At 43.8% G+C, this 26,757-nt stretch overlaps 1 protein-coding gene across 1 annotated transcript in view; it reads right to left on the reverse strand.

The window, feature by feature from the left end:
* DIAPH1 (diaphanous related formin 1) overlaps window positions 1-26,757 on the reverse strand; it is a 112,846-nt gene that overhangs the window by 69,142 nt on the left and 16,947 nt on the right. The window contains exons 2-11 of the mRNA XM_056862298.1: window positions 14,931-14,957; window positions 13,563-13,721; window positions 12,918-13,019; window positions 5,736-5,866; window positions 5,453-5,539; window positions 4,534-4,597; window positions 2,490-2,629; window positions 1,367-1,475; window positions 1,054-1,164; window positions 65-183 (exon numbers count right to left, since the gene is read on the reverse strand). Of these exons, the coding sequence (XP_056718276.1) occupies window positions 65-183; window positions 1,054-1,164; window positions 1,367-1,475; window positions 2,490-2,629; window positions 4,534-4,597; window positions 5,453-5,539; window positions 5,736-5,866; window positions 12,918-13,019; window positions 13,563-13,721; window positions 14,931-14,957 (1,049 nt within the window). The remainder of the gene's footprint in view (window positions 1-64; window positions 184-1,053; window positions 1,165-1,366; window positions 1,476-2,489; window positions 2,630-4,533; window positions 4,598-5,452; window positions 5,540-5,735; window positions 5,867-12,917; window positions 13,020-13,562; window positions 13,722-14,930; window positions 14,958-26,757) is intronic.

The raw sequence follows: 26,757 nt of genomic DNA on the forward strand, positions 1-26,757 counted from the left end.
TTTAGGCCCAAAGAAAAGGCACATCTCCCACCTCCCTTTGGCCCACAGAACTGAAGAAGGATATTCCATTTCTATGCGAATATCCTCCAAACGTCCTCGGAGTTCTGCAGAATCTTCTTCCCCGTATTCTTCAAACACTGACAGCTGCACCTTCAGCTCCTCGTTGTCTTGAGTATGCAGATCCTACGGAAAAACAAAAGGATTACTCTCATTTCTGCAGGTACCAGCTCTTCTCTTTGTCTCAGTGTGGGATCCCCAAAGAGTAACTCTGTCCCTGCAGACCCCATAAAGCTCTTTCACGCTTCCTCTCAGAATTCTGGGAATCCCAATCTAACATGTTCCTACCCTTTGCAGCAAAAAAAGGTTTGAAAACATGAATAAAAAGCTCAGAGGCCCATGGAAAGAAATAAGATGCCAGTATAAATAATCAGAGCGTTGTGTTGTAATAGTCAATTTGACCTTAAAGATCACAACTGAAGATTTTGCAAGAGCTATTAAGCTTTCTTCTTCCTTCGTGTGAGTATCGCATATGTGCAAGAGGCTCACCACCCATATAGCTGGGCACCTGTCCTGTTCATGCACACCCTCTTGTAACTCCAGGGCCCGAATTCACTGGAATCCTCTCAGAGCACACACCAGCCTAATACGTTCCATGAAAGCCAAGTCCTAACACTCATGAAAGATCCAGTGCAATAAGAATTTTAACTGTGTTTTAATGTTTTATTCTGTTTTTATTATATCTGATTTTCTGTGAGCTGCCCTGAGCCTGGCCTTCGGGCTGGGGAGGGAGGGGCAAAAAATGTAATAAATAAATAAATGAGGATGTGAATTCACATTCTGATTGACTCAGATGTAACATGGGACCCGGAAAAAGAAGACATTAAATGCCCTTGCAAAAATCCACATCGGAACTGATGGCCAAGTATCGGCCTGCAACGAGCTTGGATGGACTCCTCTGAAACTTCAGTCGGTCTCTCCCTATGAGTGGGGCACTGAGGTGGCGGATTTCATCTCTGCCGATGCAACAGGAAAGGTAAAGCGGCGGCTTCTCACCTTGAGGATCTGCTGCAGTCCGGAACGCATCAGCTCGCTGCGGATGTGCATCCTGAAGTCCAGCTCATCTGCTGGGATGATCAGGGCATTAATCAGCTGTAGACAGGCCACCTGAGGAAACAGCACAAGCAGATTCCACGTCAGACCAAGCCAGGCCTCCTCCTCCTCCCAGCAAGAAGCAGGACAAGCTGCTTGGAGCATACCGGGTCGGGGGGGGGGAAATAACACAAAGGATGTCGGTGGCCGAAGAAGAACCCCTTCCTCCTCACTCCTCCCAGAGCCTGGCTCACAGGGTTCGTGGTGCCCGAAGTACCTTCAGTACCACTGAGGTGCCACTCTTCAGACCATCCAGTAAGGGCTTGAATCGTTCCACTTCATCCATTTCCGCTCGGTCGGTGAGGGCCCCCAAAACACGTTCGTGCCTACATGGGAGTAAGGAAAGAAAATCGGCACCAGCTTTTCACACCCATGAGAAAAAGAGAGACCTGCCAAAGCAAAAGCTTCTGTAACCCTTAGAAAATTCTCTGGCGCAGCCTGTGCTACTCCTTAGAATCCCACAAATCTTCCGTCTGCTAAAGAATATTCCTAACCTTCATGCTTGCAAGGGAATTTTTTTTTAAAGCTTGACTACAATGTTCAGATGTTCCTGTGATGGAAAAAGGCCCCCGATAAAAATTACTGAGTGCTGTGCCTTATTAGCCAATGGGGCTTTAAAAACCAACTCCAAAATTTAATTACCCACTTAAGAACAGCAGTGTTGGAACAGGAAACTTGTAGCAGCCGTGAAACTGCTGTATTCACAGGGGTGCACAAGAGGCCTGGAAGTTTAGGCCCAGCTTGTAAAGACTGTTTTTTGTAAACTCCTTCATCCGCTGCTGTTCTTCATCAAAAAATGAAGAAATGCTTAAGTAAATCAACACCCTCTCCTCCACACACATAAAAGGTAAGAGGACTGGACCAATGAGGTGTTTCAATGTGCAGTTAATGAACAGATGAATATTCTCGAGGTAAGTTAGAGACCTCAAAGCCCTGTTACCATGCACAGGCCTTTCTGACTCCCCCCACAGCCTCTTGCTGATTCCCTTTTGTAAGGTTCTGCTTTCAGGGTGGATGAATAGGCTTATTTTCCCCTAAATGCACCTGTTCTATTTCTATATCATGAATGCGTTGAACTGAACTGTAAGCACAAGAAACCTTGAGTGAAGGAGTTGTCATCAAGAACGTAAAGGGAAACTACTGGAGATTTTGAGAATTTGGACATTTCTTAAAATTTCTGTTAAGAACAACAGTAAAAAAGAATGTGTATTTAAAATATGAAATTTAGATGTATACTTTGATCTTTATATCCGGAAGGGGGCCTGAACAGTGAGCTGCCCACCCTTCCACCAACATCAACAGAAATAATTATACGCGCCAAACCGCCCATCGTCACTCACATGTCCTCAGGCTGAGGCAGGATGCAGAGGGCTGAAAGCAACTTGAGAGCATCGATCATCATGGAAGGGACTCTGGGGTCTACGGCCCTTGCCAAAAGCAGGACACCCTCCTCCGTTTCAAGCATGGTCTTAATTCCAAACTAAAACAGAAGACCCACAAAAATAGCGGTGTTGGTGAATTGGCCAATCTAGCACGGATCCATACAAAGCATATCTAGAATGGGAAAGCCTGAACGGGAAGCCAGAGAGAGAAGCAGTGTCCAAAAGACCAACTGGAGGCCACCCCTGAACAGACAGGCCATTGTCAGTTTGAAGTCTCCCAAGCAGAGATTAGCATTTGTCCTGAACAGCATGGACAGGCCCATCAAGACAAGGACCTCAGAGACAGGAGCCACCCATGGGAAGTCAATCTGACCACTGTACAGCCATTGCTCGTTATTCTGCCCATTCTCCTCCACCTTCCTTCCTCACCCTCTTCTTTCTATTATCTATTACTTCTAGTATTCTTTATCATTTTACCCCCATGCACCTGCAACTCCTCCTCAAAAATTTTTACTCCTTCTATCCCCTGGCCAAACATTTTTTTTCTGCCTCACTTCTAATTTTCTAGCTTCTCCTACAAGAAGTTCTCTCTCGTAAATCATCAAGTTTCAGTCTTGCATATCGATACCTCCCTCTCCCAGTTCAATTTTTTAAACTTCTCAGGACACAGCCCTATTGAAGTCTCTTGCTTCACTTTCTATTATTTTTCAGTCTCATTTGGCTCTCACCATTACAACTTTTTGGACATATTACGAACAATTTTTTTCCTCAGTTTTTTTTCACTTTGATGTACGGTATTTGACCCTGTTGATAACACCCTAGACTAACATGACAAACTTTTATCTGTTGGCTACCGTGGCTTTTTCTCATTCCATTTTTCTCAAGATTTCCTTTAGCATTTCTCAACACGTATCTCCTCTCAGTGTTGGTGGCGCCACAGAGTTCTTTTTTTCTTCCCTGTATCTATTACTTTTTCTTTTGGTTTGAGCCATTTATTACTTTTTACTAATACTTTGCAACTGAACTGTTCTGTTTCCAATCTTGTGCCTTCCAAGCGACTATTTTTTGCTTAGTTTTTCACCTTCTTTCAAGGGAGGTCCTCCCGTTTCCTTAAACTGAATTTTTAAAAACCGAGCTGCTTTCCCCCCATCCATGCCTACCTACTTCTTCCTTTCCTTGTTCTATTGATAAAACAACCATTTTATATTCACCTCCATGGTAATAACCTTGAAATTATCTCTGATTAATCTCCGCAGTTTTCAAATTCCACCCTTAGTTGCTCTTTTTATCTGTTCAGAATACCTAAACTCTGCCCTTTACGTTGTAATTGATACTACTATGGCCCTGTAGAGTGAGTTATGGTCTCTAGAGTGGGTTATGGTAGTGTTCTTCCTTCTGGACTTTCTGCTTCAGCTCTTTGACCACTCTTCTTCTTTTCTTCAGTTTTGCTGCTCATCACCTTGATCATGCTTCCCGTTCACTTTTTATTCTCTCCATAGGCTTTCCCTTGCTTTTTGCATCTCATGGAAATATTTCCTCACTCTCAAAGGCTTCCACTCCTTTCCCAATCGGAAGGGCAGAGCGCACCCCCCCCCCCAATCTAGCAACACCAACCTGCTTATGAAACACAAACTGTCACTACTGTTTCCTTTCACCCTTTGTTTTCCCCTCACCTCTTCCTTTCTGGTAAATTATATATATGCATATTGAGTCGACAACCTCAGTTCTCACTATAAAAGAGAAAGTTCTCAACATGTTTCTCCTGTGACTGTCCTAATCTTCTACCTTCCCTTTCCGTCTCCTTTTGGTCTCTGTTCTTAGACTGCAAGTCTGAAGCGCCGACTGTCTTTTTAAAATTTTAGTGCTGTACAGTGCTGAGCTATGCTGAGTGCTTAAACACAACCGATAGCCCACACTTTGCAGTCTGCCTTCTTAAATTTGACAGTTCAGTCTAAAAACGCAGGGGACAGAAATGCCAAATACGTGGGAAAATGGGACTCACCTTATTGTTCATGAAGGCCTTTAAGCATCTGATGACCTCGTGCTTGATCCGGGTATCATAGTGGCTGAGATATGAAAGGAAGCAAGCAGGTGAGTATTCCTGGACCGTGAAGTACCACTTTCTTGCCATGCCTATATAAGCCCCCCATCCACCCCATAGCCATACATCAGACATCATCAGCTGAAAACTCCGTAAGAACTTAAACGGGAGGGTGACATTTGGATAAGACCGTAACACAAATTCCACTTTCCCCATCTATGGAGATATAATTTTACTCATCCCAAGTAAAGGGTTTTTTTAAGTAGAGGCTAGATGGCCATCTGACAGCAATGCTGATTCTGTGAACTTAGGGAGATCATGAGAGGGAGGGCAGGAAGGGATGTCTGTGCTCAGCTCTCGTGGCCCTTTCTTACACGCCCAGGGTAATACTGATCGCCACTTTAGGGTCAGGAAGGAATTTTCCTCCAGGCCAGATTGCCCAAGGATCCTGATTTTTTTTTTTTTGCCTTCCTCTAGGCATAGAGTAGGGGGTCACTGGGTAAGTTGGTAGTTGTGAATTTCTTGCATTGTGCTCTCTGTGTCTCTAATTCCTAAATGTTCTTCCAGCCCAATATGAAAGGCACACAAAACGCACCATTAAAAACTGGCTGCAACCCGCACATATACACAACGCTTAGGGACCCTATTTGTGTAGAAAGGTGGCTTATAAGTACTTTAAATAAATTAAATAAATAAAACCCTTGCCCCACGCATCTTAAACTCCTCCTTCCCAAAGCAAAATTATTCCATGGTCACTAACCCACTAATGAAGAACATGTTAACACATAGCTAAAACAAGCTACAAATCTATACCTCTGTAGAGAAAAGAAGCTCTATTGGTAGTAAGTATTATTTAAAGAGCTTTAGTTCAACACCTTACCTGGAAGCCTCTTCCTTCACATCATGCAGACCTTTCAGTATGTCCAGCAGGCAATTCAGGCCCTCAACTCCAAAATTTTGCACCCAACTGAAAGAATTGCACAACGAGAACAGTTTAGCAAAGTGAAAAGGGCATTAACCATCATCAGCCACACTCTAGCCTTCCCGCTGCACCATTTGTACCTACTCACTGCCCCATGTGGGCATGCATGTGTATGCACACGTGCACACACCCACTCACTTGTATCTGAAGAAATGCAACTTCCAAGAAGCCAGCCCTTTACCTGACAGGATTATTGTTGAGAGAGACCCGCAAAGACTCCAAACAATTGAGCAGCTGTGCATCTCGGAGACCAGATTTCAGCTCCTGGATGTACATGATGGGAGACTTGGAACTCTCCTTTTGACTCATTCCCTGTAAGGAGACAGAACGGTGGTGGTCAGAGCAGCTCTCCTCCTGGTTTTGAAAAAGGCAGCCAAAAGCCATCTTTTGATATTTCAACACCTGTTAGTTTTTTAATTGGATGGAAGTTACAGGTTAAAAGTGAACACTACACAGAATGAAGATTCCTAAACAGAACTCTTCTCTCACAATAAGCTATGTGTGTAGTCACGTCCCCAAAATCATCCCAGAGCTATTCTTCGCTGTTGTTCTAGAAAGCAGAGAGCCCCCTCCCCCATCAACCAGAACGTGAAGGGAAGGGGCTGTGGCTTAGTGGTATAGCATCTGCTTTGCATGCAGAAGGTCCCAGGTTCAATCCCCAGCATCTCCAGTTAAAGGGACTAGGCAGGTCGGTGATGTGAAAGACCTCTGCCTGAGACCCTGGAGAGCCGCTGCTGGTTTGAGTAGACAAGACTGACGTTGATGGACCGAGGGTCTGACTCAGTATAAGGCAGCTTCATGTGTGTTTGGGGTGGGGCTGTGGCTCAGTGGTAGAGCATCTGCTTGGAATGCAGAAGGTCCCAGGTTCATCTCTCCTCCATTTACACCATTCATCTCTCCTCCATTTTATCCTCAGAACAACCCTGTGAGGTAGGTAAGGCTGAGAATGTGTGACTGACCCAAGATCACCCAGCAAGCTTCCTTGGCAGAGCATGGATTTGAACATGGGAGGGGCTGTGGCTCAGTGGCAGAGCATCTGCTTGGCATGAAGAAGGTCCCAGGTTCAATCTTCTCCAGTTAAAGGGACTAGGAAAGTAGGTGATGTGAAAGACCTCTGCCCGAGACCCTGGAGAGCCGTTGCTGGTCTGAGTAGACAATACTGACTTTAATGGACCAAGGGTCTGATTCAGTACAAGGCAACTTCATGTATTCACGTAAATGGCAGCGGTACTCACTCTGAGGCTCATGGAGAGCCACACGTGCAATTCCCAACAACCGAAAGAGCCACATGACTACTGTAATCCCTGTACCCCACTCAACCCAACACACTTATACAATAGTATTACAGATATAGATACTCAAATGTACAACTCTTTTTTCTTCATCAAGTTACCTAATGTCTCATGAGTGTTGAACTTTACGCCAGCCCTTCTGGAGTGAAGAGAAGGACTTGCCAGTCAGGCTTGTGACACAAAACACGTGCCAACTTTCAAGTTTTCCAGAATACTTTATTAGGTGACAGTATGGATGAATACTTTATTAGGTGACATTATGGATGTCACAAATTAAACGCTGCCCTATCATGAAAAGTTCCTTTCAAGTGGAAATCTAGCGCTGCAGGAGAAGGAGAAGGTAGAACCTCCCTCGGTGCTTTCTACTTGCAAGGAGCTTAGTTCAATGGGTTAGAATTCCCCAGTGGTGCGGCCCATTCCACCACCTCAAGCAGCCCCGTATGTTGACCCGGCTTCACACACAGAAGCTCCACCATCTCCACAACCTTGATAACATAACCGTCACGCTGTTGAGGCTTCTCACTGCAAGCGTGTTGCGAGGGGAGGCTCCAAGTCAATGATGTTGCCCTTGAGAAAGCCATGAGGGAAGTGATTGGCACTCTGGCTTCGAGCTGCCTATATGGTTGACAACTGGCTTGGAGAAAAACATCCTGCCCTTTTAACAGAGGTGCAATATGTGGCAATGGGAGAATTTTTCCATGGCATCACATTGCCTGGCATTTGCTGCAGATAAAACTGATATTAGGTAAAGGTAGTCAGTCCCCTGTGCAAGCACCGGATCATTACTGACCCATGGGGTGATGTCACATCATGAACCTTATGTTCACGGGATGGTTTGCCATTGCCTTCCCCAGTTGCCTACACTTTACCCCCAGCAAGCTGGGTACTCATTTTACCAACCTCAGAAGGATGAATGGCTGAGTCAACTTTGAACCGACTTCCGTCAGGATCGAACTCGCGTAATAAGCAGAGCTTGGACTGCAGTACTGCAGGTTACCACTCTGTGCCACGGGGCTCCTGAGTCAAACTACTGCACTTCTGTTAAAGAGACAGGGCAGTTTTCTCCAAGCCAACTGACAACCCGCGCTGCACAATCTGAGCCAACCAGAAAAGATCTGAGCAGGCACCTATGGAAGGGAAGCCAGCCCACCCTTCACTTCCATCTCTGCTTTTTTGCTCTATCTCCAGCACGAGACAGTGAGCAAGATGGCCCAGAAGCCCAGAGAGGAGCAGGCTGGCTGTGGAGAAAAGAGACCAACACTACCATACGCACGCTGTTGCCAATTTGCTCGGGGGAGGCTGCAATGTTGGTGGTGGAGTTTACTCTCTTTTCTCTACCAGCTGCCTGGGAAAGAGCACAGAGGATATGAAGCTGGGGGCTTAGAGGTGAGCAAACCAGTAAGGCTGCTGCTGCGCCATATTTAGTTGTAGAACAGCTGGCTTACAGGAAGGGATAGAAGTGGTACTATAGCTGGGAGCATGGGGGGTAGCATATAGAAATGTGCAGTGCGCCTTCTCTGAAATCTCAGCTCTCATTAAAAAAAAGGTCAACTTCTTTTCCTTATGGAGATATAAGGGGAAACATGCAAGTGGTTTCTCATCCAATTGCTTTGCAACGGATGTGGTAGTGGAAGATGCAAAACAGCTTTGGAGTCAGCTAATCCCTGCCCTGATCAAGTTATTTCTTCTTTCTTAGCTGCCCTGCTCTATAACACTGTCTCTTGCCTGCTTTCTCTCCCCTTTAATGTCAGCAGCGGGCAGGAAAATCTGAGTGACATCTATACTATTTTAAAATTGTATCCTATGTTTGCAGTGGGGAATTTGTTTCAGGAGCAGGTGGGGCCACGGTGGGGAACAGGTAAATTAATACCCAGTCAGTGCCAGCCTTTGTGGTTAATGTTTGTGAACAAATGCGAGTGCGCGTAGAATGTCTCATTCACTGTCAAGACCTGGCCCTTGTGTGTGTGTGTGTGTGTGTGTTAAGTGCCGCCAAGTCGTTTCGGACTCATGGCGACCCTATGAATCAATATCCTCCAAGTGTCCTATCCTTAACAGCCTTGCTCAGATCTTGCAAATTGAGGGCCATGACTTCCTTTATAGAGTCAATCCATCTCTCGTTGGGTCTTCCTCTTTTCCTGCTGCCTTCAACTTTTCCTAGCATGATTGTCTTTTCCAGTGACTCTTGTCTTCTCATAATATGTCCAAAGTACGACAGCCTCAGTTTAGTCATTTTAGCTTCTAGGGTCAGTTCAGGCTTGATTTGTTCTAAAACCCACTGATTTGTTTTTTTGGCGGTCCAGGGTATCCGTAACACTCTCCTCCAACACCACATTTCAAACTAATCTACTTTCTTCCTATCAGCTTTCTTCATTGTCCAGCTCTCACACCCATACATAGTAATAGGGAATACGATGGCATGAATTAACCTGATCTTGGTTGCCAGTGACACATCCTTACACTGAAGAATCTTTTCTAGCTCTTTCATGGCTGCCCTTCTCAATCTCAATCTCCTTCTGATTTCTTGGCTGCAGTCTCTCTTTTGGTTGATGAAGGAACCAAGGAATAGAAAGTCAACAATTTCAATTTCCTCATTGTCAACCTTAGTTGTGTAATTCTCCTGGCCCTTACCTCCCGCAAAATCTGTGATGAGGATAGAAGGACCAAGCAGGCATTAAAGCCTGCTTTTCTCCAGCCCCACCACCTTTCACTACAGAAAAATAAGATCTTTGGGAACATCTAAGAAATCTAAGATGTAGATAATCCCTGGTCTGAATGCCAAGACCATGAGCAGGTGAAAGGATATACTGGGCCTTGCAGGGATTACACAATAACTATACATATATCTACCGACTTGATGTTACAGGATACATTTCAAAGCTGGAGAGAGATGCAATTCTGGAATCTCGAAGTTTAGTAATGAAAGCCCTTATTAATAGGCATCTTCTCCCCCTCCAACACAGTTTTGAATATTAATCCACACTCTTATGCTGTGCAATGTCTTGAGAGGTGCTCAAGTTAAACCAACAAAGGGCTTTCAAATTGTTTTGTTCTTTTTAAAATTGTTTTATGGTTAAATCGATGATATAAGAACTCTTGATAAGAGATACAATAAAACAAATACATTTAAATATAATATAATATTAAACAATATCTGGATTAGAATTTTGAGTGCAAAAGAGTACACAGATTAAGAAAAGGATGAAGGGGGATGAAGGGGAAGTTTCTCTTTTTATTTTCAATGTATAATAATGATGTATTTTCAACAACAACGGGCTGATATGAAATATTTTGTAACTTTCGATTGTTTGTTGGAAAGTTTATATGTAACTTTATGAAAAATAAAAATAAAAAATTCAAAAAGGGGGGGGCTTTCAGTAGGATGATAAGCAAAATCACTTTGGCCTGGAAAGCAGACGATGCTGATTTTGCATACCTATGAAATCGACTCTTGTGTATTTTGTACATGGTAAGGAGCCCTGTGGCGCAGAGTGGTAAGCTGCAGTACTGCAGTCAAAAGCTCTGCTCACGACCTGAGTTCGATCCCGACGGAGGTTGGTTTCAGGGTTGACTCAGCCTTCCCTCCTTCCGAGGTTGGTAAAATGAGTACCCAGCTTGCTGGGGGTAAAGTGTAGACAACTGGGAAAGGCAATGGCAAACCACCCCATAAGCAAAGTCTGCTTAGTAAATATCGAGATGTGACGTCACCCCATGGGTCAGGAATGACCCGGTGCTTGAACAGGGGACTATCTTTACCTTTTTAAGCTGCTTTGGGTCCACATTGTATGAAGAAAAGTGAGTTAAAGGTGTTCAAATAAATGCACAAATAAATGCCACAGCCTCACAAATCCCCAAACCATGTTTTTAGGTGTTCTTTGTTCTTTTCAATTCAGTGAGCTGGCATTAACCTTTAAAGACATCAATGGTCCAGGACCCAACAGGTAAGGATCACCTCTTTCCAAGACTGTTTCTCCTAAGATCAGTTCAAGGCCTTTATGGGCAGCCACTCCTACGCCCAAGACAAATCTGTGACTGTGAGAAACAGGGCCTTTTCAGTGGTTGCACCTGCCTTATGAAATCAGCTCCCCATAAAAATTTAGGCACGTAATTTTTCTACTTTGTTTTCTAAAAATCTATAAGAGTTTGAAGAAAAAGAGTTGGTTTTTATATGCTGACTTTCTCTACCACTTAAGGGAGATTCAAACCGGCTTTCAATCACCTTCCCCTCCCCACAACAGACACCCTGTGAGGTGGATGAGGCTGAGAGAATGTGACTTGCCTAAGGTCACCCAGCTGGCTTCATGTGTAGGCGTGGGGAAACAAATCCAGTTCACCAGATTAGCCTCTGCCGCTCATGTGGAGGAGTGGGGAATCAAACCCGGTTCTCCAGATCAGACACCACCACTCCAAACCACTGCTCCAAACCACCTCTTAACCACTACACCACACAATTTTTAATTGTGATCTTAAAGTACAAAGGGAGTGACATTATGTTTACAGCAGGTGCTTCTGAACTTACTTCCCCCCACCCCCAGTACTGTTGTTGACTTTGATTATTCGACTTTCATCCTGCTCTTTCCCAACAAAAAACAAGCTCAGAGCGGCTAACAATACATAATACCATAAAAAACATATGACAGATGAAGCCAATATAAAACTATAAAACTTGGACTAATAATTTATCTAACGTATTTAAAAGTTGGAGTCCTAGTAATTATCCCCCTTAATAAGGGTGAGCAAGCAGCAGCAGTGATCATAATAACAGGGGACACAGCATAGCCAGCAGCGGGTAACAGCCCTGGAGGGGTCCAGCAAGGGAGGCCAACTGATGTACAACTGTCGTTGCCCTCTACCATAGGCCCAACAGAACACCTCCATCTTGCAGGCCCTGCAGAACTGAAGTCCCGCAGGACCCAGGTCTCACTCAACAGGGAGTTCCACCAGGCTGGGGCAATGGCCAAAAAAGCCCTGGCTCTGGTTGAGGACAGACGGATATGTCTTGGGCTAGGGATCACCAGTAAGTTGGTTCCAGATGAGTGCAGTGCTCTTTTTGGGGGAGGCAGTCCCACAGATACGATGGTCCCAGACTGTTTAGGGCTTTAAAGGTCAGTACCAAAACCTTAAACCTAATCCGGTACTCAATCTGGAACTAGTGCAGCTGGCGGAGAACAGATTGAATACGCGCTCTTCCATGGGGTCCCCATAAGGAGCCGCGCCACCGCATTCTGGACCAGCTGTAGTTTCCAGCGCAGTCTCCAAGGTAGCCCTATGCCCAGTGAATTACAGTAGTCTAGCCTGGAAGTGACCATTGATGCTTTATTATAAATGGCAGAATTTTTATTAGATTGCATCGTTTTATGATGATGTGAGCTGTTTTGAGCACAAAGGAAGGTGGATTCTAAAAAACAAACAAATAAATATGGACATAGTCTGGACACTGTCGTGCTCTGATATCACTTATTCACTTTATGACCTGGGAAGCTGTGTTTTTAATACTCTGCCTCACTTTACACTTTTACACAACTCCACTTCTTTATTAACTTCTCATAAGGTTGCTGGGGATAAAGGGCAGATGACTGGGGAAGGCACTGGCAAACCACCCCGTAAACAAAGTCTGCCTAATAAACGTCGGGATGTGACATCACCCCATGGGTCAGGAATGACCCGGTGCTTGCACAGGGGACCTTTATCTTTTACCTAAGGTTGTATAGCATGCTGAACGAGAGTGAGAGGACAGGACTTTTCTGATCACACACACAGGGCTGCTGAGAGGATAAAATGGAGAAAAGGAGAATGATGTAAACAGCTCTGGGTCGCCACTGAGGAGAAAGGAGGCCAGCAGAAATATCTGAAAGCCACATTAAGAAACGGCATGGCCAACTCTAGGCACACACCAAAGCAAACTTTATTTTTTTACTTCTCCCATCCTTTGAGAATCCACCTTTTGAACAGCGGTTTTTGAAATCTGAGCCTTCTAAATCTGCCATTAACTATTTAAATGTTGCAGCAAGGGGACTAGAGGTGCTCCCTAGAGGAAGCCAGCTAGCCTCAGTTTTCAGAACACAAAAACTCACAGCTTTGGAAGTATGCAGGTACTGGGAGACCATCTCTCTCTTGATGCCGATGTCCTTCTCCCTTAGAGGTTGCTGTTTCTCTTCATTTAGATTCATATCCAGCTACAGATGAAATTCAGAGAAAACACCCTCTTAACCAAAGAGTCTCATCCCTTGGACAAAGGTCACACAAGTCAAAATCTTAAGAAGGGAATATGCCGATTTCTCTATCTGATTCACTCTCTTTCTCTCTCTCTTCTCCAAATGGACTCTGCATTTAGGATTTTTTGTTTGTTGGGGGGGGGGGAACAAGTCAAACCTCAATTCAACTGAGGAAAGAATTCTGGCATCCTTGAGGCCCATTGAACCAAACAGGATATTGCCAGTAGACAAACTACAGGGTAAGGGGACATGGTTCTCAACCGAAGATAGCAACATTTTGGGCTCTGTGCTGGAAAACCTCCTTCCCCCTCTAAGGGGGGCAGCTGGGAAGTGCTGCTTGGGTCCTTCCAGTTCCCACTGTTTCGTGGCCCAACTCCATGTCCCAGAGGTCTCTGTGTTTCATATATACATCATGACGAGCCCTCATGCAGCTCGGAAAGGTGAGTATTGACTCCGTACCTCCACTGTCTGCCCCCCAATACATAATCAGGAGCTGAAACTTACCAGCATCTGTTCAAAGAGCATCAGCACATCCTCGTCCGAGATTTCCTGCAGCATCTGACCTGAGCCGGAAACATCCGAGTAGGCAGAAGAGGAATTCCTATGAGCCACGCTGGGCTTTTCTTTCTCCTTCTTTATCCTCATGCTGGTCAATCTCTCCAGCTGATTAAGAAAAAGGGAATTTAAAAAACAACACTCAACTTCCATTCATATCACTATACCCAGTTCTGTGAATGACTCCCTGTTGTGCACAACGGTCAAAGTTCAGCCACAATGGAAATGCACAGGGGGTGAAGAAGAAGGGTGACAAATGTCTATGAAAACGGACTGGGCTTGTAAGCAGCTAATAAAAGCTTGGGGAATCCACAGGCAAAGAATGATATAGAAGAATGGAGAGATAAAATGATCGACTATGCAAATATGGCCAAAATGACTTTTATGATGAATCCTACCACAAATGAGTCAATAGAACAGTTTAATGGGAAATGGCAATCATTCTATCAATATGTTAGCGGATAAATAGATAAATAAATCATAAGACACTAGAATATATATTTAGATAAATCTAACCATACTAACTTAATGAAAATGCTTGATATTAAAGGTTGAACATGTAGAATGCTTTTGAATTTATGAGACCAAAACCGTGCTTGTTTATATCAGACAGATTTTTCCTATCCCCTCCCCATTTTTCCTTTTTGTATCCCTTGATAAATAATTAAAACTTTACACACACACACACAAAAAAGAAATGCACAGGGGGTGAAGAAGAAGCGTGACGAATGTCTATTAAAATGAACTGGGCTCGTGAGCAGCTTATAAAAGCTTGGGGAATCCACAGGCAAAGAGGTGGCCCATGCAGAGTCTGCAAGCATCAGGTAATGGCTATTCTGACCCCTGTGGCTTGTGACATCTTTCTCACAGGGAGGGCTAAATGCCAGGCAGATGCCACTTTTCCTTTCCTTGAAGAGCCATGAACAGAAAATAAATAGCCCAGCTTCCCAAGGAATCACAGAGACCAAGAATTTTCGGTCCAGAGAAGGCCCAGGTCGGCAGCAAGGAAGAAACGTGACCATACAGAGATCAGCCTTTGCAGAAAGGTGACAGGCAGACTGCCAGTTTAGCCAATGGTGGCACAAAGGAGGAAAGCAGACGCGGCCACATGCCCCAGCATAGAGATGCAACTGGAACCCTCCCCTGCACCCCAGAAATACTTCAGTACAAGGCAATATATGTCCATGGCAAGCTGGAAGGAGTGGTTCAAATCAGAAGCAAGCAATACAGGTAAAGAGGAGACAGCATAGAGAACTCATTGTGAAGAAAGACAAGGACAGAGAATATGTGAGAAAATAAATTAAGAATCATCCTTACCTCATCTGCCATCACCCGCTTCAGATTCTGTGATTGGGGAGAAAGGAGACGCAAATCAGTGACACAAGAAAAATTCAAGAGTGGAAAGAGAAAGGGGTGGGGGGGTTTAACAGAAAGCGGCTGCTACTGATCTTCACCTTGACAAAACAGCAAAATCAGCACCTCCCAATGCTACACTCATGTTCATGAGATCTGATGCAGGAATCGAGACCCAAAAGGTGCTTTCGAACTAGAATAGTTCAGACCAGCCTGCAGTCCAAACAGAAGCCAGCAAAAGGCTAGGACCCTGAGGGTTCATCAATTTAATATAAAAGCATTTATGATGGCAACTACAAAGAGTGTTTTGAGAGCTAGAAATCTCCCTAGGGCAGATGAATGAGCTAAACCATAGAGACCAACATGAAGGAAAGGCCCTGAATGACACCAGGGGTGCGCAAAACAAACAATCGGGAAAATTCCGATTTGGGTACATTGTACCAGAAAATTTTCAGGACTCCCAAATTTTCCCAAATACTCAAATTGGCAGGTCCCCCCCCCCCCCGGATTTTTCTCAGGAATCTGAAAAAATTCAGCTCCATTATAGCCTATGGGGAATCTTTCCAGGGCTCCGGCAGGGTATGTGTGTAGTTTTTTAAGGTTAGGACACCAAATTTGCAGCATAGCTGCTTGTGATTCTCATTACAAGAACCCCCAAGTTTGGTAAAGATTGGGTAAGGGAGTCCAATTTTATGGGCTCCCAAATGGAGGAAAAATGAAAGAAAAAACGAGGTGGACTTGAGCGGGAGGGAAAATCTTCCTCTTCCTCCCACCGGGCCCAACTAGGCCCTGCTTCCCCCCTAAGATCAGCTTTTCCCTCTCTCCCAGCAGAAATTCTTCAGCTCATCATTTCCTCCCCTCCCCACCACTCTGCACCCCCGCCCCCGGTCTAGCCTCCCTGCACCTGCTGATGGTCCAGTGGAAGGACAACGCCAGGACAGTGGGACAGCCGGGGGCAAATCTAGTGTCCAAATGGCAATTTGGAGCTTGGCATAAAGGATGGGTGACATAAAGAATGGGCTGCTGTTCCCTTTGCCCCAGGGGACAGCCAAAGGCGGACAAGATTTGTACAGCCACCCAAGACTACTTTATGGAGCAGCAGACTATGCCAGCAGAAATTGTTTAGGTCTTGGGGGGGGTTAGAGGTACCCATCTCAAATTTAGGGAGGGCTGCACCAGCTATACACGTAGGGAGGGGCTGTGGCTCAGTGGCAGAGCATCTGCTTGGCATGCAGAAGATCCCAGGTTCAATCCCCGGCATCTCCAGTTAAAGGGACCAGGCAAGTAGGTGATGTGAAAGACCTCAGCCTGAGACCCTGGAGAGCCGCTGCCGATCTGAGACCCTGGAGAGCCGCTGCCAGTAGACAATACTGACTTTGATGGACCAAGGGTCTGGTTCAGTAGAAGGCAGCTTCATATGTCTCTCTTTATATCGAATGGCTGAGTACTCCACGCATTGAAAGCAAGCAACGGAGATACTGGCTCCGCTGAGGATTTCATATCACAGTCCAAAGGTATTAAGGCTCCCACACCAGCCACCTAGAGTAATAACTGACCAGTCCCTTCCATGCCGGCGTTTGTGCTCGCACTTTAACTTTGCTCTTGATGTAGAAATTGTATACATACTCATGTGGCGAATCTGTGATTCATAACTGGAACTTGTTCTGGGAAACCCAAAAACTGCCCTAAATGTGACACTTAATAATTCTGCTCCAATGAACGCTCACCCTTTCAGGAGCCAGCCATCATGACCATGCCAAGGAAGTGACCCCCAGGTCACTGAACTGAAACATTTTAATCTACGTTCTTAGTTGTGCAAAGTCCTTAGGCTAGGTGGCAGCGTTGTAGGATCCACCAAAATCATACAAGTTCCCTTGAGAGTACGGTAGCCTTGGCCTTGCAAATATTTAAAAATGACCCACCCGTTCCCTATGAGTCACAAGGGAATGAATGTGAGAGATTGGCCTGGCAAGCAACGCCTATGAAATGAAGTGTGATTCACTCCAGGTGCATAAAAGGCTTCCAAACTGGCACGGACGCGCCAGCCCCTCTTCACAATATAACACACCCCTCCTCAAGGTTTATTCCCTCTAATCTTACAAGATAACTTTCAATCTAGTAGGCTTAGGGTGGTTTTTAAGCTCCCTTCAAAAACCGGGTCTTTCCCCTCAAACTCTTCTGGACTTCCGGTAACTGAGCTGGTCCCAGCACACGTCCCTTGAGAACGCTCCCAAGGGAATCCAAGAAACGCTTTGATTTGGAGTGCTTTTAGCACACCAACCCGGTTCTAAATAGTGGACCGGGGCGCAGGAATTCCTCTGCAGCCCGAAGAAAGCAGTGTGACTCCCACACTCTCCTAGGGAGCTTTTTTTAGTCCCCCGGAGGTGTGGATGTTTGTCCCTGCTGGCATCGAGGGGAGAAAACATCGCCGCAAGCGTTTCTTTGGCATTAGGCTCGGACCTCCATTACCTATAACCAACTTATGAACTGTTTAAAGAAGAAAAACCTCACCCTCTGAAATCTGAGTAACAAGAATTCTTTTGATCTTACCGGGAAAGGAAAGCTGAACCGATTGATAGAATTAACTGGGAACTCCGCGTTCTCCCTCCCCCCCCATCGTACAAGAACTTTCTTATTTGGATAAAATATCAGATAAAACAGAAAGGACCTTATCAAGTAGATCTATGGGTAGACTAAACAACTGAATTCTTTGAAGGACAGGGCAATTACCAATCAGCTTCCGTGACGTTTGAGGGGAAAGGAGAAATAAAACCCTCCTACCCCTTGGTCACGCTGCCTTTTCCGGGTCGGGAAGGTCCTCCAGCCATGTTTCAAGGTTCATTTTGAAGTACCGGAAGACCTCTACTAGCACTATTATATTCCAAGACATACCAGGGAGACGGGAAGGATTGAGGTCCGCAGGACCGGAAGTGATTCCCCTCGGTGTATCAACTAAAAGGTTCGACTCTAAAAACTACTGAAAGGGGACGACAGAAGGTCCGCGGCTCTATAGTTTTGATTGATTGACTTCCTACTTCCTGCCTGCTTGCCAACCTAGAGTGTCTAGAAAACTCGATGGTACTTCAAATTTTATAAGCCTTTTTTTAAGCTGATTTGGAGGATTTGTGCTTAAATATTTAAGCGATTTTGCTCAGCATAAGATTTTAAACTACCCACATTCTGGAAACAACATTTTTCAAGACCTGTCAAAACTGTTTAAATTTAAAGTTTTTTGCATGAAGTAAATATGGAAAAGAAAATCCAACATATGTTTGCTATACAAAGTGAGACAACTGCAAAACAACATGAACAGCTGTCAAAACAAGAGCAGATGTCAAAACAGATAGAACAAATGACCGCCATGCTGAACATTTTTACCGTCAATTATTCAAAAAATGAATAAGACAACAGAAGGCCTTAAAGATGTCCCTCTAGCTGACAAGAAAGATGAAGAACAGAAGAATTTTGCAGAGGAAATGGAGATTGACAACAAACAAATTGCAATAACCCAGCTGGCAACAATGGATCTGGAAGTGAGTGACTTAGACCTCTGTTTCTTCAATCTGCCGGACGACCTTTTCAATACCTGCTTGGAGGACTTAATGAGTAGAGAAATTGGAGCTATCAAGATCCTTCTCTTTGAATTTGGGATGGAAGATACTGCAACGTGGATATACAATGAAGGGTCATCTATCTGTGGAAGAGACTATACCAACAACCTCCAAGGGTGTTCTTCGATGCTTACTATTAATGGAGAAAAGAAGGAAATGTTGGAAATTCTGAGCTAAGGGACTAATTTAAAAGAGTTCAGATTCTCTTGTGGAAAGGATTAAAAGGAATTGGTTAAAAGGATTGGCTTTAATGGAAATAGAATCATATATGTTAATTTACTACAATCATAATATGTTTTAAATGAGTTTAGGGAGAAATGAAGGACTTACAGAATAATTAATTTTTAATGGAAATGGAGGGAGGTGTAGGGGAAGTTAATATACCATTGATTACATATAAATATCTTCAATAATGGTTCCTTTTTTATCTTTTATTGTTTTGTCAATTGTTAAACTATGTGTTTAATGTTTTTGGAAAAATTTAATTCTTAATGGGACCATTTAAAGGATATTTTTAATCTAATCCCTTATCTACACTTTTTATTAATTTTATATTAGGTAGTGATTTAATAATGTTAGATAGGATAAGACTATATTAATTAAAATAGTATTGGGATTAGTTCCGTTTGCAAAAGTTTATACAATTTATTTTTAGATGGAAGAGGGAGAGGGGGAAGTCAATTTGTGGTTAATTTAGCAATATTATTTGACTTTTTAGTATTATTGGGATTTTTTAACATTGGATAAGTGTATTACATGTTAACATTTTAAATCAAGAAAATAAAAAAAATATTTTTTAAAAAAACCTCTTCTGGACCTAGGAGCGGAGCATGCAAGAGCAGACATTAAGCAGAGGGTAACTGGTATAGAGGGACAATTGGACATCGTGGCTGCTTCAGGCTTTATTTCATCTGAAAATGTAAGATATATAGCAGCCCCGGCAGCCTATTTACATTTTCTGGAATCCAATAGGGCCAGAAGGGCGTTTACGTTAGCCAGAAGAAATACCTTCTGCTGTATTGGAGGGAAAATATAAGAAAATACCATATGAACAGAGATTATGTGCATGCCAACAAAGAAAAATTGATTCGACTGAGCACTAAGTTTTCCTTAGTGAAACTATTGGGCCATTGCTGGAAAGGTTCCCCGGGGAGATCCAATAAAATTAGACCTGAATATCTTCTCTCAGATAAGAATAATCAAATGACACGGTTGGTTGCTTGATTTTGTACCCAGATTTGTAATTTTAGAAAAAGTGAAGAGGGCATTTTAATATAAAGAGTGGTAGAGATTTAAAGTTTCTGGGTAGGATTTAATTTTTAGTATTTGCTAAGGAAAATTTCAAATTGTTAATTTGTTTACAGATTATGTTTATCCTGCAGTTTGTGTTTGGTACAGTGAGGGGAAAAAGTATTTGATCCCCTGCTGAATTTGCCCGTTTGCCCTCTGACAAAGAAATGTCCAGTCCATAATTTTAATGGTAGGTCTATTGTAGCTGTGAGAGACAGAATAACAACAGGAAAAACCCCAGAAACCCAGAAGACAAAAGTCAGAGATTGATGTGCATTATAATGAGTGAAATAAGTATTTGATCCCTTTGCAAAAGATGACTTAGTACTTGGTGGAAAAACCCTTGTTGGCAATTACAGAGGTCAGACGTTTCTTGTAGTTGGCCACCAGGTTTGCACACATCTCAGGAGGTATTTGTCCCACTCCTCTTTGCAGATCCTCTCCAAGTCAGTAAGATTTCGAGGCTGATGTGTAGCTACTAGAACCTTTACCTCCCTCCACAGATTTTCGATGGGATGATAATAACATACCCTATTAGCCTAAAAGGGGATCTCAAGCTAAAAGCCAGAGTTGTGCTAAGGGGTTGCCCTGCCTGTTCTCAGGTGCAAGCGTCTCAACTTGCTTGCCTCTAACATTTGGGAAATTTGGGGAAACATAAGAAGAGTTGGTTTTTATATGCCAATTTTCTCTACCTTTTTCAGAAGGAGTATCAAACCTTTTTTAAAAAGGAGAATCAAACCAGCTTACAATCTCCTTCCCTTCCTCCCCCCACCACAGACACCTTGACAGCCAGCGTGGTGTAGTGGTTAAAAGTGGTGGTTGGAAGTGGTGGACTCTGATCTGGAGAACTGAGTTTGATTCTCCTCTCCTCCACATGAGCAGCAGAGGCTAATCTGGTGAACTGGATTTGTTTCCCCACTCCTCCACACGAAGCCAGCTGGGTGACCTTGGGCTAGTCACACTCTCTCAGCCCCACCTACCTCACAAGGTGTCTGTTGTGGGGAGGGGAAGGGAAGGTGACTGCAAGCCGATTTGATTCTCCCTTAAGTGGCAGAGAAAGTCGGCATATAAAAACCAACTCTTCTTGTGAGGCAGGTAAGGCTGAGAGAGCTCTAAAAGAACTGTGACTAGCCCAATGTCACCCAGCTGGCTTCATGTGTAGGAGCAGGGAATCAAACCCGGTTCTCCAGATTAGAATCCATTGCTCTTAACCACTACATCATGCTGGCTCTCCAGCTATCTGCAACTCAGAAAAATGGCCAAGGAGCTCAATCGTGCAGACTGAAGACATAGAGGCTGGGTTAACTTTCACTTGAAAGCGACTGGCATTCTTAACTGCCATATACCCCACCATGCATTATGCTCGCTCATGGCCACATTTCAGCAAAGCCATTCTGTGTCATGGGCATGCTTGACAAAACATCAGCATAAACTTGCAAAAAGCTGTATTACTGAACTGCTAGGAATGCTGGAACATAGGGCTTGACAAATCCCAGGTTCCAGGTCGCCACGCCACACAGGAATTTCATTGCGGCACCTAGTATTTTCAGCAATTATTTTATTGTAGTGTCTCTTGGCAATGCGTGTACAAAGTTCATTTCACATCACAATTATGTTTTGTTGTAGGACATAAAAATGCACGTGCATGAAATTCTTATCATTGTAGGTTTATATGTTAACTTTATACCCTTTCATGGTGGTGGACGAATTTATTTCTTAACCAGCTGCTTCTATCCTGGCTCCAATATTCACTTAAATTGAGTTTTTTTAAAACAATAATGAAATTATGAGAAACTGGGAAGGTTAGGCTAGGGTTAGAGGTCAGCATTTTTGTTGTAGGGATGACAGCCAGTGTTATTCCTATATTTATTCATGCTTGTGAGAAAGCTTGTGTCACAGGAAGCTGTGAAGAGGCTAGAATTAGGCTTTGCGGTAGCAGTAACTAGAAAAATGTGGTCACTAAAATACAAAACCCTGAAGGCTGAGAAAGCAGTCTGGTTCCTAAAGTTTTCAGCCGGCTCCTCAAGCCAAAGAAAATTTGTCAAGGCCTGCTGTAACATGCTCAGAGTTGGATCCAGCGATCTGTCAGCAGAAGAGACCCCAATTTTATACACATTCGCTCCCTTTCATTGGTCTTTTCCAACTCCCAGAAACTGATTCCTGGGGTCGCAGGACCCACTGGCCGCAATGAGATGGGAGTGAAAGCAGCCCTCTCTCTCGTCCGCAAGTGAAACCAGCTACGCTGGCTGGCGGTTTGCTTCCAGGTCTGACTGAAGGTGCCGGTTCTGCCTTTCACAACCTGTAGTCCTCACCTTGAGAGCCAAAATGGTGCAGCAGTTAAGAGTAGCAGATCTAATTGGGAGAACTGGGTTCGATTCCCCACACCTCCACATGCAGCCTGCTGGGGGGACCTTGGGCCAGTCACAGTTCTCTCAGAACTCTCTCAGTCCCACCTACCTCAAAAGGTGTCTGCTGTGGGGGTGGGAGAGAGAAGGTGACTGTAAGCTGCTTTGAGACTCCTTTCAGTAGAGAAAAATGGGGTATAAAAACCAACTCTCCTTCTTCAAAGAAATGCCCCGCTTAGCCCAGAGCTGTGTGTGCTCACTTGGGTCAGTCCAGACCACCCCTCTGACTCTCCTACCAGCACATGCTGCATGATCACCCATGGCTAAAACTCGGGCACATGGGGCTCTCTCACCAATGTTCTGCAATGTGAACCCAGCTGGGGACACACAGCTTATCTTGGGGTTCCCCTCCAGCAGCGCTTCCCCCAAATGCTGCCAGCAGATAACATAGTGTACCTACATATACTAACATAAGAAATGTATCATAAAGCTCAGTGTGTAGAATTTAATAGCTAGAAATTCATTCGTAACGATGAACGCCTATTCACTAGCTAGGCAAACAGATTTCCTATTTGCCTCTATGAGTTGGAAGCTCAAAGGTACAGAAACCTTAGGTATGAGCCTTGGGCCTTGTGCACCCCAAGAGAATTTGCCCATCCCCACCGAGCCCCCTCCTTAATGGATTTTAGAAGAGCTTTTGTTTCAGAAGGCATTCCCTTGAGTGCTACTACCAATTTTTTCCAAGGGGAACACTTCTTTTGTTATTTTTCTGAGGATTCCCCCTCCAGAAAAAAATTTCAATGGAAAAACTGGGGAATACTGAAGAAAACTTCTTGTAAACTATTTTCTTCTTTAGGAATGAGTGAAATCTTAAGCTTTTTCACATTCAAATTGTATAATCTGAGGACTTTTTCAATACTTCCAATAAAAAAATTAGGAAATTTTGGGCAGCGCAGAAAAAAACACCTCTTTTTTTCTCTTTTGGAATGAATGAAATATTTTTTAAGAAAAGGGTTTTACTCAAAATGAGCAGAGTAATTTTTTAATAGATGACAATTTTGACTATTAGATGTTGATAATTCCTGTGTATACCAGGATTAATTTTTCAGCAATTAATATGCTATGCGTTGTATTAATAGATTATTAAACAGTTCAGTGTTTTCAATGTTATAACATTTAATTTGACATCAAAATACACTGATAACATTAACAATCGTGACTGTATGGCAGTATTCCTGTCCAAATAACTGCTTTCGTTTACTACATAATTTGCCCTCTACCTGCAATTTTTAGGTTTTCCTACCTCTCAGATGGCAAAAATTAAGATATATGCACTAAGATACCATAAGATGCGGCAGTTGGCAAGTGTCTCTCAAGCCCTGGGTATATTTGCAACTTGTTGCATGCCAGCTTGAGCCCCTCTCTGAAAGGCAGGTTATAATTTTTGTGGGTCGCAGATGGACAGCCGTACACACTAAGGATATATCAGGTAAGGGGGAGGGGGGCAGAGAAGCAGGGGAAAGTACTGGACAGAACTCTACTAATATCCTAAAAAAGATTTCACAGCAGAAGAAAGGAAACTTCCTCCAGAGTGTACACAGGGTATGAGTTCCAGTCCTGAATATGGTTCTTGAAAGAAGTTAGGTTTGAGCGAGGACAGGCCTAAAAAATAAATAAATATTCCGTCACACAGGCACCAACCACTAAAAACCAGGCTTTCCACAGTGCTTGCTCTCTGGCAAAAAGGGGTACCCTAATCTCCCGACCAACATCTTTCAGCAGGGCGTTGGTCTTGGTTTCAGGAAATGTGTTCTAGTGATGAAGAAATGCTGTTTACTTGTCTCTACAGCAACCTGATCGAGGTTTCCACCCATGCTGAGCTAGAGCTGGCCTTTCTGCCAAGGGGAAGCTGGACCGGTGTCTCGGAATCTGGAGCAGTTTGTGGGCGTGCCGAGTGCTCGCTCACACTCTCTCTCTCTCTCTTGGGCCAGGACCAAACCCTTGCAAGCAGGAGGAAGAAAGGTTGCTACTGCGAGAGGCAGAGCAAGCCAAAGTGCAACACCAGGCGAGGTCTTGCAACCACCAGGCCTGTTAAAAAAGCCTGGCTGCAGAATAGTGTCAGTTCACACTCTGGATTGGAAAGCTCTGCCAACAACTTTGAGAATTAAATAAAGCCAGACTCAGCATTATCGTAACAAGGTAACTTTGCTTCCCTCATGACGGATACTGTTTTCAGATGACAACAATGGGGGTTACCGCACTTTGTATTCCCAGCGATGTATTAAGAGTTTGAAAATGTTGTAAAAAACACCGCTTTAAAAGGGTTTTTGGATACCACGGCTTATAAATGGTTGGAAGACATCTTCACAGCTAAAGGGGCCAAACAAAGTGCGAACAGCATTTTTTATAACATTTTCAAACTCTTAATACCTCGCTGGGAATACATAGAAAGTGCGAACAGTTTTTTTTATAACGTTTTCAAACTCTTAATACATCGCTGGGAATACAAGTGCGGTAACCCCCTAAAACAGCCTGGCACTGGTGAAGAGAAAGGATGTTATTTTAAATTGGTTTTACAAAATCCATACCCTGACCTTCTGCTCCCTGAAAGGCCACCAAGGCAGCTAACAAATTAGAAACATACATAATAAAAGCGCATCTTAAAAACCAACAAAAATACATCATTAAAACAATTAAAATACATACCCACACAAACATAAAAACAACACTTAAAACTGGGCAGGAAGACAAGACAAGGAAGTTTTTCCTTGCTGGCAGAAGATGGCAACAGAAGAGGACAGGCGAGCCTCTCTGAGAAGAGTCCCAGTGTTTTTGTGCCACCACAGAGAAGGCCCTCGCCCAGGTTGCCGCCCGCCTAATCTCAGAAGGCAGGGACTCCTTGGAAGATGGCCACAGGTCCACCTGCTGACTTCAAGACATGTGGAAGCAGCTAACCTTTTAACTCAAGACTATCCCTACTTTTTCAATGTATTTTGTTCACAATGCTGTAGTTACTTGTTCATTAATCATGGAGTGTACTTTCTTTCACACAATTGGCCTCGAAACACAAGACCATGTGCTCGTGCTTTGAGCCAGCGAGGATACCACAGCCATCCACAACCACTATTCTCAGACAAACCTGGATTTCAACCCCTGTAAAATATAAACGTTCTCTGGAAAGGGGCAAGAAAAACCCACACTTTTATGCCACTAGGGCAAATGTAGCAAGGCTGTTGAAAGGCCTTGACGGAAAATTCAGAGGGCTGACTGTGTTAATCTGTGGTAGCAAAATAGAACCAAAGTCCAGAGCTCCCATCTCCAGGATCAGACACAGTGAGCTCTGATCCATGAAATCTCATACTGAAATAAATACTGTTAGCTTTTCAGGTACCACTTAATGAACATGTCTATTACATAATCTTGACTGTATAGGTTTAAGCAACATGAAGGCTTCAGATCACTCAGAAAAAAAGTTCTGCTAATTTAAATAGTTTGTTTCTTAACTATTACCTTCCCCGACTATTTTTGTCTGGCTCCACCTCTGACACACCGAGGCCTCACAGATGACACACACAGAGACTCACTTTACACGCAGCAAAGTTTGCCCCATAGGGAATATTTTATCGGGCTTATGTCTCTTGCGTGAATTACAGTCTGTAACTTTTCAAGTAACACGAAATGCTTCTCCAGCAGATTATTCATTTTATTGTTGCACTGGTGCTAGGGAATAGGCCTGAGCACAAGTAGGCAGGACAGAAAAGCAGGTGCATTTTTACCTGTACAGGGCTGGCACACTGGCTAACTCCCAGGTAATATCCAAGAATGCCACTGCATAGGCGGTGGCAGCTTCTGTTCTGCATTTCATTACAGCGTCATTTGTAAGCAAGGGCGGAAAAAGGGCTGCTTGCTCCTTTCACCCTGAAGCTGTCTCTCCCTAGCAGAAGAACACGGCTTCTCCCACCAACCCCCCCAGTTTGAACTGATAGCATATGCAAGTATGAGGGACTGACCTGGTGCCTACTGAATTCGGCTGCCATTAAAAGCTGACTTTAAGAAATAGTTGCTGCTAATTTACTTAGTGCCTGGTTTAATTTACTTTTGTAACTGCAGGCTGACTAGTGTTCCAGGATTCAGGCCAAAAAGAACAACTGTTCAGCGGATCATTCATTTTTTTTTAGAAACCTTGGCTAACATTGTCCACTGTAGTTTTTAAACATTTACATCACTGTTTCACAATAACAATTAAGTAACTGGTTTCTGTAATTAAAGTATCAAAGCACTGTTGATTATCTTTTCTATTCGAACAGAGTTAAACGCTTTACCAATATTTGACTATCAATGAACCAAATCTTCTGTGGTCATTATTCAAGCAGTCAACTTTGCTCCAACTGTCTACAAAGCAAGGTTCTGCTAACATACCTGCCTTCTTTGACCTCAGGTAAGCTGTTATATGGGATACCCAATTCACTCACAGAAGCTACAGGGCACAGAAACCCTAAACGAAGAGCCTAAATTAACTGCACACGGGGAAATTATTTTAATTTC

Source organism: Euleptes europaea, chromosome 17, assembly GCF_029931775.1.
Source record: "Euleptes europaea isolate rEulEur1 chromosome 17, rEulEur1.hap1, whole genome shotgun sequence".
Lineage (NCBI taxonomy): Eukaryota > Metazoa > Chordata > Lepidosauria > Squamata > Sphaerodactylidae > Euleptes > Euleptes europaea.